At 46.2% G+C, this 16593-nt stretch overlaps 2 protein-coding genes and 1 long non-coding RNA gene across 9 annotated transcripts in view; 2 read left to right on the top strand and 1 right to left on the bottom strand.

The window, feature by feature from the left end:
* The first annotated feature begins 382 nt into the window (after positions 1 to 382).
* On the top strand, positions 383 to 6437 carry LOC118219226 (zinc finger protein 567-like). The gene is made up of 10 exons (XM_035402228.1): positions 383 to 517; positions 1566 to 1768; positions 2086 to 2166; positions 2266 to 2361; positions 2464 to 2574; positions 2888 to 3011; positions 3172 to 3739; positions 3847 to 3893; positions 4435 to 4631; positions 4668 to 6437. The coding sequence occupies exons 1-10, from the start codon at positions 484 to 486 to the stop codon at positions 5907 to 5909; spliced, it is 2703 nt and encodes a 900-aa protein (XP_035258119.1). The 5' UTR covers positions 383 to 483; the 3' UTR covers positions 5910 to 6437.
* A 157-nt stretch (positions 6438 to 6594) lies between these two features.
* On the top strand, positions 6595 to 8984 carry LOC118219106. Its single transcript, XR_004763658.1, has 2 exons — positions 6595 to 7040; positions 7493 to 8984. It is a non-coding gene; the product is annotated as an uncharacterized LOC118219106 (long non-coding RNA).
* The window catches only part of ptpro (protein tyrosine phosphatase receptor type O), a 39843-nt gene continuing 31856 nt past the window's right edge, over positions 8607 to 16593 (bottom strand). For all 7 annotated transcript variants that reach the window (XM_035402003.1, XM_035402001.1, XM_035402005.1 and 4 more), the window contains 9 exons: positions 16494 to 16575; positions 16151 to 16241; positions 15597 to 15673; positions 14990 to 15124; positions 13663 to 13785; positions 13114 to 13268; positions 12532 to 12667; positions 12048 to 12161; positions 8607 to 11631 (listed from right to left, as the gene is read on the bottom strand). In XM_035402003.1, the coding sequence (XP_035257894.1) occupies positions 12057 to 12161; positions 12532 to 12667; positions 13114 to 13268; positions 13663 to 13785; positions 14990 to 15124; positions 15597 to 15673; positions 16151 to 16241; positions 16494 to 16575 (904 nt within the window). In that variant the 3' untranslated portion in view covers positions 8607 to 11631; positions 12048 to 12056. The remainder of the gene's footprint in view (positions 11632 to 12047; positions 12162 to 12531; positions 12668 to 13113; positions 13269 to 13662; positions 13786 to 14989; positions 15125 to 15596; positions 15674 to 16150; positions 16242 to 16493; positions 16576 to 16593) is intronic.

The raw sequence follows: 16593 nt of genomic DNA, 5'->3' as shown, positions 1-16593 counted from the left end.
ATTGGGCTCTTGAATGTACAAGGGACAAAATCAGTGAGACTGACACTGCTTGCACAATAATGTCTCTGATGCGAGTAAAATAATTTACCAAATAACTTGGGAGTTGTTTACAATTTTATATGTAATCCTCATAGTAATCTGCATGACTCTTTTGTCTATTGTAAGCCACTTAAGGTGCTTAAAATAAGAATCAGCCAGATGGGTACGATGATGATGAAAATATTAAGGCAAACCGTTTGAAATATGATCAGTTTGACACATAACTAATTGCTATATAAAATGTCCTTATTGACTTAAAAGCTCAAACGTTAGTGGAGGAACTTTTATTTTGATACGTCGACACTTCGACACCGGAAGTATGCGGCCATTTTTTCAGCTTCACTGTCAATGGTTGTTATCGGCGGTTGGGCACGAGTTTTCGTTTTTAAATTCTGTATATTTTCTTGAGTTTTATGTTCAGTAATCGTTAAAGGATCTGCAGCGATGGAAACTGATTGTTTCTCAGATAGCAATGCAGGTAATGACACACTACTGTAACGATAGTTACCACTAGACTATAGGCAGCTAAAAAACTATTACTATTAACCCTCCTTGGTGTCAAGTATTGTTGGCGAGCTTGATCATAAAACAGAAAATGCGTGTTGTCACTTCATTTCGTAACATTATTACAGTTACTAACTTGCTACCTGTCTGGCACTGAGTTCGCGTATTGCCCAGATAAAATGACGTTAGTGGACTACTTCATTGCGTGTTCATTTATTAGTTTTAATGGCAATGTTACCAGGAACCTGCAAGCTGCAACTGAGCTGTTCCAGCGTGATTTAATTACAGCAGAAAACAGGACGTGATTTTTTATTGATGTGCAAACGTTTTGACTACTCCGAGGTTAGATGTATCTTGGAATCATATTGCGGTCTGTTTACAGGTATTTCTGCTTTTACACCTACCTTAAATTCATGTCATTAGCTGACGAACAAACGGTTCCACAGGCTAAAAGTTTGGTAAACCGCTGTAACCACTTTGCAAAGTTACACGTTTGTAAGCGTTAAAAATGCTTAATTAAAAAAAGAACTGCAACGTATGGTTGTTATAACTTTTATGAATAAAACGGCTATTTGAGAGTAATGCTAATGAGATAGTTATGCTGTAGTTAGCTATGATAGTTAGCCTCCCAAATAGGCCAACAGTATGACGCTGGACGACTGCAGAATACGCTTACATTTCGGAATGGACCGCCAAGTGGTTGGGACCAGTTCACTCTTGTGCTGTATGGTTGGGACTGCTGGGCTCTGAACATGTTCTGTGGCTGAAGCATTTTCATGAGGCATGCTTCTTCCGGTATTCATAGCTCAAGGTAGCGTGAGGGGCGTGTCTGATTGGTGGATAGTTCCTGCTTACATCCTGGCGGTAATTCCCAGGAAAAGTAAAATATTGGTTAGACGATTTGGATGTCATTGTGCTGTCCTTCATACACAGTGCTATTCCTCTCTATCCCTGTCATTTCTAGTTTTTTCCCCCCAACACGTTTCTTTTTTCTTTCTTTTTTTTAATTTTTATTTTTACAGATACCCATCTTCCTCTCTCTTCCATACGCCTCTTGGTTCCACCGCTACGCTTGGCCTGTGCAGCCATGTGGCAAATGACACAGCGGGGAGAAATAATGCATTATGGGAAGCTGGAGGAGTTTGTGACGTTGGTGACTGAGACAGTCCCAGAACTTCTGACTGACAAACAAAGGGCCCAGCTCATCCAAGGCCTGCGAACAAGGGTGAGAGGGGAAAAAAGGGGGGAGGGGGTAGAAGAAATGATAAGAATGGAGGGAAAAAATAGGTGAGATTGTATACATGGTTCTACAATAAGACCATTAAATGCTTTGTAAAGGCCTGTGAAGCCCAGCACTGAAATGATGGAGGAGGGTTTGGGGTGTGAAAAGCAAGAGAGGTAATTGGGCGAAATGAAGATGTGGAAGGGCCGTGAGGTTGTAGAGAGCATTGGAGGGGGAGGAGCTTTGAAAGTGTATGGAGAATGCAAACTGAACTGCGGTCCTCACTTGCAGTAGCGCTGACTCTTGATTGGCTGTTTCAGTTAATTCTGGAGTTGTGTCGCAGTGAGCACTTGGCAGACCCACAGACCATACAGGCCCATGTAGACAGGATCCAGGCCCAGGTAATAATGAAACAGAGCCAAAATATTGAGAAAGCAGCGGCTGATCCATGCTGCTGTAATTGACAGTTACCTGTGTGGCCAATGTGCTGTGTTTGCCAGGTGAGTGAAGCAGAATCTGAAGTGTCGGACGCAAATTTCCTGGAGCTGGTGCAGACCTTGCTGAAGAACCCAGCACAGAGAGAGCAGTTTTTCCAGGTCAGATTCCCAAGTTTATCATCGTGTTTTTTTTTTCCTCATTCATACAGTTTCTTTTTTTTTGGATTCTTTAAAATTATCTTTACTTCTCTCTTCTCTCAGGAGGTGTTCCCAGTGGAATTTGGGCCAAAGTATGATGCCACTCTGCAGACATTGGTGTGGGAGTTCTTCTCCAGACTGGAACACCTGCTGCCAGTACCAGATCTTACTCAGGTACCACCAGAGAGTGACAAACTGTACATGGTCCTACCTGAGAAATGACTTTGCTAATAACTGTATGAAATGCTAACATCATAAGCATAATTGCATGCTTGGCAACAACCAGGTGGAGATGTGGAGTCCAGATACTGTCATGGTCCCCCGATTCCCAATGAGTTTATATAGCATCTCATCACTTTTTAAGGATCAGCCAAAATTAATGAAGGATTAACACAAATCCAATTCTCACGAACATGTCCCTGGGCATATAAGGAGTAGGTGGACTCCTTTACCCATCTCTCCCCCTCTTTCCCTGTCTCTCACTTAGACAGCATCCTTGCTCAGTGCTGCTTCCACAGGCCTGGAGGAGTGTGGGCAGTTTGCTTCTCATCAACAGCAGCTCAAGACTCTGCTTCAGCACCACAGATGCTTTGGACAGTTCACCACAAATGGTAGGTCTCAGTTATATGATGTATATAAATGAGGGCAGAAATGTATTAATGATACAGTATTTCAACTTTTTTTTAAATCAGCGGTTTGAGAACAATAGGATTTTAGAATTTTTAATGGACATGAAAATAGTTGAGATAATTCCTCTCTCTCTCTCAGTAGCTCTCCCTTCCATGGATGACTGCATCGTCTCATCTCTGTCTCTCCCTTCATTGTCGGGGGTTGTGATCACATCTGAGCAGACCGACTCTGGGGGCCAGTCAGAATCACCGCACAGCTCTATTGCTGTTTTAAGCTCCTCCTCTTTCAGCAAAGACGTGGTGTCGGAGTGTTTGATTGACAGCACGGATTACGCGGGGGTGGAGGTGGAGCTGAGGACGAGTGTAGGCTTAAGTGAGGGCGCAGAAGAGAGGGAGGAGGGCACGGCGGTGGCAGAAGCGGCAGAGAATGGAGGGATGAACCTTGAGGATGGAGGAATGGACACTAAATGTGAAGAGACAGAGAACGATGGACAGAGTGAGAGGAACGAGAATGAGCAGAGAGACGGAGAGAAGGAAAATGAGAGGAAGGAACCGAGGTGCGGTAATGACATAATTCACACACCCCAAACTGGCGCGACCCTCAGCGAGGCGAGGCTGTGGCCGTGGAAGGGGGCGGTTGTAACACACAAGAAGACGGGGAACAGCTTGGTGATCACCCTGAAATGCCTCCCCGAGTCACAGGAGAAAGGGTAAGAGAAAGCGGGGTGGAGGGGTACTGGAGAACGTGCGTCTTTTGTCTGATAATTCTCCGAGCTCTTTTGAAATGCAGAATGTGTTGTTTGTCGCCCTGTTCCAGAAACATGAATGGAGCCAGAAATTTCTCACACAGGAATGGGAATGCAGGTGAAGTAATGTTTCACATTCTTTTCCTCTCTGTGCAGTTTGGATTCAGGATGCCACGATTATTCCAGCTTTAGTAAAATGATTATATTCCCCAATCCCCACCATCAACAGGCACCATCTTTTTATATATGAGTTACATGTGATCAGGTCAAGCAGTAGTAGCGTGATAACTGGATACAAATCAGGACGCTATGGTAGTTTTTGAAGTAGACCAGCAATTCTAACAGGTGCGTTCATAAAGTAATGTTTCACTGTGCTTGCATGAGTGCTATCCAGGGTGCTGAAATTTGCTAATAAAAGGAAATGTTTGTTCTTTTGCTGTCTTAATGTTTTTTTTAAATCAATTACCATTCATTAAATTTCCCTTATTTGGTATTTGTGCTCTGTTATTGTAGTTATCAGGGATAGCTCTCTTTCTGATGTTGAAACTTATTTCTAACCTGCTTTTCAGAGATGTTCTGTGTGTACTTATATGTGTTAATTTGTTATTTTTTTATCAGCTCTGGTTCCTGTTTATTTCATTCTTGTCTTTTCTCCGTAGGCTGGACCCTGGAGGCGAACGCGCGGGTCTTTGCCTGCTCTAAGTGCCTGGTCTTCCATTCGGACGAAGGGTACCTCTACCAGCACATCAAGACGGCTCACCCAGAGGAGTACAAGCAGTTTGTGTGGGCCGGAGACCGTAAAGCAGAAAACCCAGCGCCTCCTGGCGCTGCCCGTCCTGCCCCTGCCCCTGCCCCCGCCCCTGCCCCTGCCCCTGCCCCCGGCCCCGCCTTCATTCCCGCCCCCGAAAGCCCGCCTCCCGTCCCGGCCAAGCCGGAGCCGAGCGGCCCGCGGAGCCACGCCTGCTCGCAGTGCGGGAAGCTGTTCAAGTCGCCGTCGGACCGCACGCGGCACGAGCGCACGCACACGGGGGAGCGGCCGTTCCACTGCCCGCGCTGCGCCAAGCGCTTCATCACCGCCTGGGACCTGACGCGCCACCAGCGCACGCACGCGGGCAAGCTGCCCTTCTACTGCGCGCAGTGCGGCGAGAGCTTCGGCTCCGCGGCCGAGCTGGCGCGGCACAAGCAGGTGCACCCGGACCGGCGGCGCTACGGCTGCCGGCAGTGCGGGCGGAGCTTCGACTCGCTGCTGGAGCGCTCGCAGCACCGGCAGACCCACGCCGTGCGGCGGCTGCACAAGTGCCCGCAGTGCGACAAGAGCTACACCCGCCCGTCCGACATGCGGCGGCACCAGCGCAGCCACACCGGCGAGCGGCCCTACCGCTGCGCCCTCTGCGGCAAGACCTTCCGCTCGGCCACCGGCGAGAAGAAGCACCAGCAGACGCACACGGGCGAGCGCCCCTTCCCCTGCTCCCACTGCGGCAAGCGCTTCACCCGCCTGCCCATCCTGGCCCGGCACGAGCGCATCCACACCGGCGAGCGGCCCTACCTCTGCTCCAAGTGCGGCAAGAGCTTCCTCTCGCTGGGCGAGCTCTCCAAGCACCAGAAGTGCCACACGGAGGAGCGGCCCTACCTGTGCGCCCACTGCGGCAAGGGCTTCAAGCGCGAGGGCACCCTGCTGAAGCACCGCCGCACCCACACCGGCGAGCGGCCCTACCGCTGCCCCCGCTGCGACAAGACCTTCACCGACCGCTCGGGCCTGAACCGGCACGAGCTGGTGCACACCGGGGAGCGGCCCTACGGCTGCGCGCAGTGTGGCAAGAGCTTCCTGTCCTCGGGCGAGCTCCTGAAGCACCAGCGCTTCCACACGGGCGAGCGGCCCTTCGGCTGCGGGCTCTGCGGCAAGACCTTCACGCAGTCCTGCTACCTGAAGCGGCACGAGAGGAGCCACTCGGGCGAGAGGCCCTACGGCTGCCCGCAGTGCCGCAAGAGCTTCTCCTGCTCCACGCAGCTGAAGCGGCACGCCAGGGTGCACGCCGAGGAGAAGCCCTTCCGCTGCTCCGAGTGCGGCAAGGGCTTCAGCCAATCGTGTCTCGCCAAGGCGCACCAGCTGACCCACGCGGTCGGGCAGAGCTGAGCCAGGCCTTCCTCCCTCTGAGGAATGGCGAGGACAGACATAGGACACGTAGGCAAGGATCGTTTGTGTGACGATGTGTTCCTAACGTGATTTCTGTTCGATGCGGTTTCTGAGCTGACTAATTTAAGACATATCAAAATTGCTGCATCACAGACAATTAAGAAATGTAAGTTTCATGTTAAGAAATGTTCGCTCATTTGTGTACACCTGTACAGTAGATGCAAAATGCACATTAGGGTATGTTTCAGCATCTTTCAAAAAGGGATTTTTAAAAAATGTTTTTTTTTTTACATAAGCTGTGTTAAGATAAGGAAAGCTGTCTGAAGTGTACTGGAACTGGTTGCACTATTTTGCATTGTTTGTTAAATGTAAATTGTAAAATATGTAAAACTTGTTCAAATGCCAAATCATGTAATGTTTGTGATCAAGAAAACACAGGAGCAGAACAAGTAATCACAGAACACTTAGTTGTCAGTTGAAATGAGCCACAATAATGCAAGATGAATATAAAGCTAATCGTGTTTTGTAGTGTTGTATTCAATATTTACACCACATTTGAAGATTGTAGGCTTTAAAGAGAAGATTTTTCATCATAGTTCATTGTTCATTGAATAACATTATCCAAAAAATCACTAGTTATTGCATCAGAGTTATTGCAGTGACCTCTGTTTCATAAAACTGAAGTGATATTGTTTGAATATATAACCCCCTTGACACATTCTTAAAAAAATGCCATTTTCATTTTTTTTTAAACACTAAAGAATGTTCTCATTAAGAGCAAGCCAAGGCAAAGACGTGAAATATGGTAGGGCTCGAAAAAACTGACCCTAAACTCATCCAAAAGCTAAAATGAGCCCCAAAAAATATCAAAAATGCTCGCTGTAATTACACCTATGGTGCGCCGGGAGTCGCCAGTCTGTCGGCCATATTTCGCAATGACCCCAACTTCTCTGCGCTGGTTTTAGTCCGAGAAAATTTCAATTGTCTGCCGTCTCTCTGCTTTAACAATGTTAAAGAGTTATCTTCCTACAGCCTCTAAAAAGCCCGAAACATATTAACAGTTTTCTACTATTTTATTTATAAACAAAGCAAGCGGAAATCCTGGAGAGGCTGCCTGTTGATTGACACTTGGTGAGTTAGTAAATTAAATTTAAAATAATCATAATAATTGTTATTTATTATTATTATTTGTAAGTAATGTTGCAAGTCATTCATTACCAAATATTTACTTGCTAAGATACCAAGCAAACAAGTACCACTAGTAGTGCTTGTCTAAGGTGTCGGTGGCTACCTAATTTGCGAAGCTAAATTAAGTCGCATTGTGATTTTCTTATGATATACTTTTTCGTTTTGAAGAGGGATATTTAAGCAAGCTTGGTTTAGGAGGTGTGCTACATTAGTAGTCTGGTGAGCTTAAATTCCTGCTCGGCTCCATCTCAGTGAACATTGTTTTTTTTGTTTTTTTAATACTGATCTTTGATAGTAAAAGATGCGTTTGGAAAAGAGGAAATTGCCACACACGTGGTCTGTATTTCCACCGCCTTTCTTATAGATCTGATAATTCTGTCATTTGTTTTTATCAGCAGTAAGAGGGAAGCAGAAAATTCAGTCCTTTCTTCGGCTGCTTACATAGTCCGGATGAACAGATGCACGACTGAAATGTTCATCCGTTCTTTCGGTCTGTTTTTTGGACGAGTGGCTTTATTGCACTTTATATAATTATGAATCTAAAGGTTAAGGCTGTCCCTTTTTGCCACTCCTGCCTTGTGCTGCCAAGCTCCTCACCCTTAAACATGCCGTAAGCTGTTTCTTATCACTCCCCGTTGTGAGCACTGTTTGAGCTGCACGTTTGCTGGGATTGCTAATGCTAATGCCGCAGACCTCTGGCTCATCCGTCGGGCACGTTGCCATTGGTGACCACAGCAGGCTTAGCACTGCTTCACCTTTTCCCACTTTTACTTGCTTTTTGTGTTCCGCCTGCCTGGCCTCTAGTAGTCAGGTGGGAATTAACTTCAGATGCAACTCGTAGGCTATTTATAGACTTATTAACAAGGAAGATATAGCCTAGTTTTTGTTTAAACTGGATTAAGGAGTGGGGCAGCACTGTTTCTGGACAAAAGAAATCAATTTTCTGCACACAAGCGAAGTGAAAATATGATCTAGAAGCTTTCCTTGTGGTAATTATAGGATTGAAATGATTTATGCACTGCAATGGGATGACTGTTTTAACAAGCAGACAGAAGACTGCAGTGACCTCATTTCTAGGATAGGAGAAGTTCAGTTTTCAAAATAAAAGTCACGGTCACTTCTAGGATGCTGCGGTGTGTTACTGTGTATCCTAAGATGTAAAACTTTCTTATTCCTGCCTTTGAGCAATTCCCTGAGATGTGTGTGCTTCCCATCCCAATATCCTCAGCACTTGAGCTTGCATAACTCAAGAGTTTGAGGAACTGAAGTTCCTGATAATGCAAGTTGTGTGCCTGTTACGGCCTTAGAAATTTCAGAACTCTTTTGGTGACTGGTAGCCCAACCCCACTTAGTACTTTTTCAAAGTATGTGTCTGAGTTGGCTCGTGCCCATTGCCGCATCGAGTACAAATTTACCAACTCAGTTCACCATGCCACGAACACAGTGTTCCCTTATTGTGTGTTTGCATTTGCGTGAAACAGCACTGAGAAAAGAGACTCAACCCGGAGGTCACTGGGATAGATACTGAAGCCTTTTATTTTTATTTTTTTGGAACACACACATTTAAACTGTGACAATGACCCCGGCCCCGCTGCCCCAGCAGTTACACGGTCATCCTTTCTAGCAAGTGACAAAAAATGCACACGAATGGCACCAATGAAGAACAGTCTGGACTGGACGCACGCCGAACAAGAGAACCGTGAAAAAAGTGCTACCTACCTATACATGACACTCGTTTGCTTCCTGGTCTGAGAAAAGGCTGGAGAGTTTCCTTCACACGCCTGTGCCCTCAACAAAGAGGGGGCGGAGCTTTCATCATCTGTCTTGCGTCATGTGACTGTGATTCCGGAACAGTCTACACACACTACTACAGCTTAAAAAAAAAAACTGTTTCGAATGGACGCGGGAGGCCACGCCCTGCCTTGCAGTTCTTGAGCCCAGCTGTAATGGCGGTACATGGTTTTACCATCACAGAAGTCCTCGTGGGTTTAAATATTGCCCTGTGGGCCTGCAAATAAAATGAGTAAAAATCACAAAAGTAGTCGCTCTGTTTGTAATTTCTGGTCCCCTATTTTTTTTTTTTTTTTTGCACCAACTGCTATGCTTGGATGCACAACGTTCCCCCGGTTACGGAAGAAAAATTCCACCATTTTGATTTGTCAAGGTGCTCAATGCTGCCGCCTGGGAAGGTTGGGAATGGTATTATGACCTCATAAAATGCTGCAATTTTTCTAAATCCAGAGTTAAAGAAAATACAAAATAATACCTCTAAATGCACATAAGGAAATTTGAAATGACCACCACCAGAAAGATTTGTAAATGCAATATTATACAGAAATGTCATCTTGGAAATAGTCTTGTTTGGTCCCACCTATAAGGAGAGTTCAGTGCAAAATTAAAAGGGACACAGCTACTTTATGACCTGCAATGAACAGTTGACTCATTAAACTGACAGAAAAACTGTTTTTTTTCCTGACACCACACACATCAATAAAGCTGTTCACTTTGATGGTGATTATAGCTTGAACACCCCTGATGAAACGAACACCGTATGGTTGTATACAAGAACACAACTGCAGTGAGCGGATGAGGGACAAGTCATTATGCGAACTTGCGGTTCTCTGTTTTGTGTTCATAACACAAAAAATAAAGGCTGATTTTTTAAAAATAGGGCAAATATACTGAGATTGCTCCCGTGTAAAATCTTGGTTCTGAGAGAGTGTGGTAGTGGCAGTGGTCAGGGCTGTGACTCATGTGTGACATAGTCTTCAGAATGTTGTTTGTTTGAATCCCACATGGAACATTGTTCCGTCGGTAGATGACAGGTTGTTCAGATGCAAGTTATTTCAGGAACTTGAAGCAGAACATGTAAATTCTTGCTCTGGCAGCAAAATCATTGTCTTACCATTTCAAGATTTTCTTATAAAGAAACTTATTTCAGTTTTACAGCCATAGATTAATTTCCAATACCTATAGTCACACCTGCGGTGGGATTCCAACACAGTTGCATGATGAAGACAGTATGCTAAAGAGATTGGATCACTTGTTTCACATATTAAAATATACAACTGAGCACGACCTGTTTTAACCTGTAAACTTAGCACAGTCCTCTTAGATTGAAATAACTAAGCAGGTGAGAAACTTGAGGGAATTTGTTGTTTTTTGTTTGTTTTTGCAGAACACTGATGAAAATTACGTTTGCAGGAGTAATCGTAGTCGTAATGTAGGAAAGGGATTACCATAAAATGTGTAAAACGCTCAACAAGAGCGAACTTGAAAAAGCAGCCTGAAACAAATTCACTCTTGCTGATGCCCTACACTTATGTTCTGTTCTTACAGCATAGCATCATTACAGTAGTGGTGATGTAGTTATGATATGGAGAAGATAATGTATAAGTGCTTAAATATGCATATTTACAATATGCACCTTGAACGTGACCAATTCCACTCCATCTTCCAGGATTCCCTGTCTTCCTCCTCTTCTTGTGATTGGCCATTTGCCCCCCTGCCTGTTAAACCATAAACCCCCATGCAAGCTTCCAGTATAGTTGGCATACCGATGCAGCGGTAGCCATATGGAATCGGAAACTCATTACAGGGCGTGAAGAATCCCGGCTCCCCAGTGTTTTCTCAATGGCAGACGATCCACAGTGTGCACACGACGCATGGAAAAATACGAGTCTCTTGAGCTGTTTGTACAGTATAGACTTATACACAGATTACATTACTTGACCCGCGTGGGGTGGCAGTGCAGCTTTGAATCGCTCATGCCTGTCCTCGTTAGAGATGCTCACGCTGCTGTGGCATTATGGGTAACAACTCACTGTCGCTACTTAAAAGGTGTGAAAACTAAAGCTACCGTGTGAATGGTTAACGATATGTAAAAAAAAAAAAAGGTTATCTCCCGGTGAACTACTATTCCCTGCTAACATGTAGCCCTCCCTCAAAATGTCTGCGATCCCCCTGCGGTCTTGTACCACGGCAGTGTGATAACTCAAATAAAACACGGGGAAAGGAGAGAACGTTAGCTGTTAGCCATGTTCCGGCTAATCCTGAGATCAACATAAACTATTAACGAAACAAAAGATTTGTCGCTGACAACAACAATCAGTTCCTCCGTTCCACCACTAGAGGGACGGCTCTCTTCTGACCCAGATGTGTGGCTTTGTTGCTGCTTGTTTGAAGGAAACGGCGTTCAGGTTGGGGGAGGAAATGTGGGTGGGTGTGTGTGCGCTCCCACTACGCCCCGCCCCCACCCGGCCCGTTTCAGTTGGTTTGGCAAGTGTCAACTTGGTCCGGTGAGCGCAGAATCGCTGGCTCCATCTGGAACGCGGTTGGTCACTGAAGACTCTTTAAGGCAAGGGTCCGTCCCTTGCTTCCACCCTCTCAAACAAAAAAAAAAGTTCTGCAAAAAATGTTTTATTTTTTTTGTTTAGTTTTTTTTTTTTGTTTAGTTTTTTTTTTCTTTTCGGATCTTGTGTTGACTTTTTGGTATCAACGAAAAGCCTGAAGCAAGGGAGGACAGGTGAATAACCTGCATTTGTGGAGGGAGAAGTGGGGAGGGAAAGAAAGAGAAAGAGCAGTTACATCCTATCCAGCCATTTTCAGACACAATACCCCACATGCTCATTTATGTAGAACAGAGACAGTACAGATCTCCACCAAGAATCCACCAAGGTTTCTTTACATCAGTTTTGTTAGGTTGCACTGATCTTTGCTAAGTCAATGTTTGAACTTTTAAAATAGTCAAACAACCATATCGTCATGCTTTTCAAATTTCGTAATGGACAGCAATTTCCCTGGGCCTGAGTGTTTACCCCGTTCAACTAAGTCTTTGGAATAGACCTCATCAATGGTTCAGTTCCTTCAAGACATTTAATTCATATTACCAAAAGAAAAAAAACACAAAACGAGTCGTTTCCACATTCGGCTGGTGAGTTAAACACTCACATTGCACGGTTAGGACTTGGTAACGTTCTCATAGATGACATCACTGGTGATGGACTGCTGTTTCTTCTTCCTCCACATCAGCTGGACGCACTGGTGGATGAACACGTACTGTTCCTGCAGAGGAGAGGGGGCGGTAGGGATCTTACCTCATTACTCACATTTTTCAAAATCATGTAGACTTTTCTTAAATATATTTCACAGCAGTGTATGATTGTATGTAAGTATGTAAGTAAGACATTACATTTTATTTCGAAATATTTCAGTACTCCATTTGTGTGAGCAGAGGCGCCACATTGGGGGGGTAGAGTTAGGATGATTCCAAGGGCCCTCAAAGACTATGTTGTAGTTATAGTGATAGGGTAGTGGGGCCCAATTGTTCATCCGTGTGGCTAAAAAGGACACGGAGCATGATCCCTGATTTGTGAGTAATGTGCAAAATGGAGGTGGAGTTAGTTGGGTGAGAAACGCCGCCGCTCTCGCTCACCTCTGTCTGCACCATGCAGAGCCGGTGGGAGCGCATCTGCGACACCAGGCCCAGGATGTCGGCGAACTCGTGCTCCCGAATGTGCTGCATGAGGCGGTCCAGGGCGATGAAGGTCCCCGTCCGCCCCACGCCCGCGCTGGGGTTAAACAGGGCCGTCAATCAAAATGCTGTCTGCGCCATGTTTAACAACGGCGTTGAAATCAGAGACGCTCATGGGAGGACCTCAGTGAAATCCGAGCTGCCTTGTTGGGTCTGTGCAGGCTCAACATTCCTACATTACAGTTTTCATGTGTAATGTATTATGTCATGTTTGTTTGATATAATATGGACTTCATTTAAACACTGGAGAATGGTTGACTCAAAGATGCAAATTAAAAGCTAGAAACTAGGGCTGCTTCTAACACACTTTGACATGAGCTTTGATATAAGCGTCACCTTAGATAAAGTACAGTGTTTTATACTTGAAGTTGTGGGTGTTTGGTTAAGCCCAGTGCTGTGGATGCAGGGGTACCACGGCAGGTTTGGCGGGTGTAGGCGCCATCTCAGTCTCAGTCACAGTCACAGTCCCGGTCCCGGTCCTACCTGCAGTGCACCACGATGGGCCCTTTCGTCCGCGACGCGTGCTGCCGGACGATCTGCACAAACTGCAGGATGCTCTCGATGGCGTTGACCGTGGGGACGCCGTGGTCGGGCCAGGACGTGTAGTTCGCGTGCAGGACGTCCTGCGTCTCGTCCGCCTGCCAGGCAGTTGGAAACGACATCACATGACTGACGGCAGCTTAAACTGCGGCGCAGCAGTGCAGTTGCAAAACCGTGACTGCTGCAGCACAATTATGCTCTTCCCTGAGAAAGTTCTAATCACGTATTTCTTATCTTACACCGCCACCCACAGCCCATATATTAGGATACGTGACCACTCCTTACTAGAAATCGGTAATGTGCTGAAGGTATCCATACAGGGACAGTAGGATTAAATTCACAGTCCCACTCCCGCTTCTCTCTTTTAAACATGAACTGTTCCTTGCAGTTGACAAACGCATACAGGCAATGGCATGGTCTTTCTGGTAGCACTTCAGATAACGGCCATTTCCTTAGGTGACGTGACATCGATGTTTTCCTGAGTGAACTCACATAGCTCAGTCTGAAGTTCCTCATGGTCCACTCTGGAGCCTCTTTCTCAGAAAGCATCTCCACGACGATCTCTCCGTAGGCCACCGGCTCGTCCGTAAAGGGCCAGTAGTGGTCGCACTTCACCTGCAACCGTATCCCATAATTCACTCTTAGTCAGGTGATCAGTCACGTGATTTTTTTGAAGGCATACAGAACTCTTGGTGCAAGATGTAGCTAGTGACTGAGACATACAAATCGGTGAAAGATTGTGACCTCTAAAATCAGTATTTCAATCTGCACAAAACTTTCCGTTTCACCGTTTCACAGTGACCTCATTTAAAGTAAGTGATGTTGTCGGCTGTTAATGGTCTAAAAAGCAATAACCATCATCTACGAACAGTGTGGGAAGGAACGGGAGGACGAATAATAGGCTGGCCTCGCATCACATGGTTTTAGACTAGGAATGCTATTTGTCGTCATATTAGAGTGCTGCAATATGAGCATGTACTTCATCAATAAATTTCTTTTGGGTGCATAATCCAGCCTTGCCAATCTACAATCGGAACACCAGATGACTGATTCGTGTTTCTCTTTTTGTTCCCCACTCTCCTGGTTAAGTATAAGCTCACTCTAATACCCACACAATAAAGACTAAACATGACCAGATGTAAGATTTTGTTACTAATGCTGCACTGATCTGGGTGGATTTTCTTTTGCAGGCATCATGAATGTTGTGCAAATTAAGCAGCAAAGTCTCACTGCTTGTAAATACAGGATATACTGCATGAAATAAATGAGAGACTGCATGAAATAAATGAGAGGTTAAATTCAATAGCATTATCCTCTTCCGTGACACACAATTTATATACATTTTCTTTCTAATATTTTTTTCTTTTGGGATTTTGGAACAGAACTGCTGAGGATTACCACAGTTACCGCAACCCATTTTTGATTAGAAGTTTTTGAAACATATCCGCGAACAAGCTTGCTAACACATTTAATGTACTGCCTAGCACTCTAGCAACAGGCCAGAATTCCATGTCCTGCAAATGGTGCAGAATCTTAAGCGGCTGGTTTATTCCGGTATGACTGTAGTGATGCTGTCCAACATGGCTCCCGAAGGCTCAAGGTACATAAAAAGGAGGTTCTGGGGGCTCCGGTGTGATTGCATTCTAAGTTTAGACACTGTTTATCTCGTTTGTAATCAAAGATCTGATTCGTAGTTAAGACATAACCCGTCAGCATGCTGTGTGAATTATCTTGTGTTGTTTTGGATATTGTCTTTGCTGCCTGGCCGATAAGCTGTGGGAGGGACTGCCTGATTGACAGGTCGATTGACGGGCCTCACCCTCCGGCGCTCGTTGCACTGGGTCAGCATGACGACGACGCGGCACTTCTGCTGCAGCACCATCTTCCAGAAGTCGTTTCGCGTCTCGGGCAACGGCCCCTGGGTGGCGATGTACTCGCGGGGGGATTTGTAACCCTGGAAACACACAGAGCAGAGAGAGAGAGGCGTTGGCCAATGGGGACGGCTGCTTAGGCCAGGTTGGAGAGGCGGGGCTTCTTTTCTCTGTCTTTTCACCGTGACTTGTTCCATATCCTGTATGCTTTCCATATCAATGGAATAATGAGGAGTCATCCATTCCATTACATTATAGGCATTTGGCAGACGCTCTTATCCAGAGCGACTAACACAAATATTTAACATTGCATCCATTTATATAGCTGGGTATGTACTGAAGCAATGCAGGTGAAGTACCTTGTTCAAGGGTACAACGGCAGTGTCCTACCCGAAGAATCGAACCTGTAACCTTTAGGTTACAAGACCAGTTCCTTACCCATTGTACTGCACTGCCACCCTACACTGTCCCCCTTTCTGCTGCCGATCAGTGAGCCGGTTTCTGTGCCTGCTGTGTGTGCGGGCATGCGGGCAGCCGCACAGCCGGAACACTTACGGGAATGTAGTTGGCGTTGATGTAGTCGGACCCTTCGTCGTTGTGCATGGAGATCAGCTTCACGCGGCTGAAGTCGTCTGTGAAGGACAGGGACCCCAGCTTAATGTAGGAGCGCATCTGCTTCGCTATCCCCGAGCCAAAAACCATCGCTGCGCTCCGAGTTTCATTATCTGATGTGAGGTCGGGAGCTGTCAGCGCAGATAGCAGTGCTGCACCCTACCTCCAAAATGCACTAGACTGATTGCTTGAGTCGACCCGGAGAGAGTGTGCAGTTGGCAACAGTAAAACTAAGCATGGCAGTGGCCAAAGGAGTGATTTAGATACAGATAAGATGTGGCAGCTTATTCCTGTGGGTCCCCCGAAACATGCTGCAGAATGAGATCTACAGAAACGCTTTTTAAAACTGTGCTTCGGATACTGGGGCCCATACGCAGAATCAGTTTGGAGCCGCCATGGTGGTTGCACTGTGAATGCTGGGGTGGGGGGGGGCGTGGCCAGGGCTCCCGGTGGGCGGGGCCAGTGCCAGTGCGCTGGAATTGTGGGCGGGCACTCACAGGGCAGGATGTTGGTGTAGCGGTTCTTGGCTCGGTTGATGGGCAGGTCGGCGGCCTCATGGGACAGGTCCAGGCCCACGCTCTTGAGCTCCTGGAAGCAGGGAGAGAAACCAGGGGAAACATTAGTTGCTTCTCTTAAAAAAAATAGTTTGCCGTCAAACTCCATCAAAATTTTTATTTCAGGCAGTTTTACTCTTAACCACTGAGTGAAATTTGGGGGGCTCAGTGATTTCAGGGGGGAACTTGGTGGATGGTGTGAGTGTTATTTGCGAGTGAGCGTTTGCCAAAAAGCAGCAGGGGTCCGAAACGTACGCCCTGGGGTTGGCCTGCGGGCCGGCCTTACCTCAAACTGCAGGGAGAATTTGTAGGCGGAGTCTTTGCTCATGTCTTTGAGGTAGGCATCAAAGTCATCCAGCTGGACGGGGCTGGAGACAGACAGGACA

This window comes from Anguilla anguilla, chromosome 19 (assembly GCF_013347855.1).
Source record: "Anguilla anguilla isolate fAngAng1 chromosome 19, fAngAng1.pri, whole genome shotgun sequence".
NCBI classification, from domain to species: domain Eukaryota; kingdom Metazoa; phylum Chordata; class Actinopteri; order Anguilliformes; family Anguillidae; genus Anguilla; species Anguilla anguilla.
Note: the sequence above shows the minus strand (reverse complement) of the source record. Positions and strands in the feature narration are given on the sequence as shown.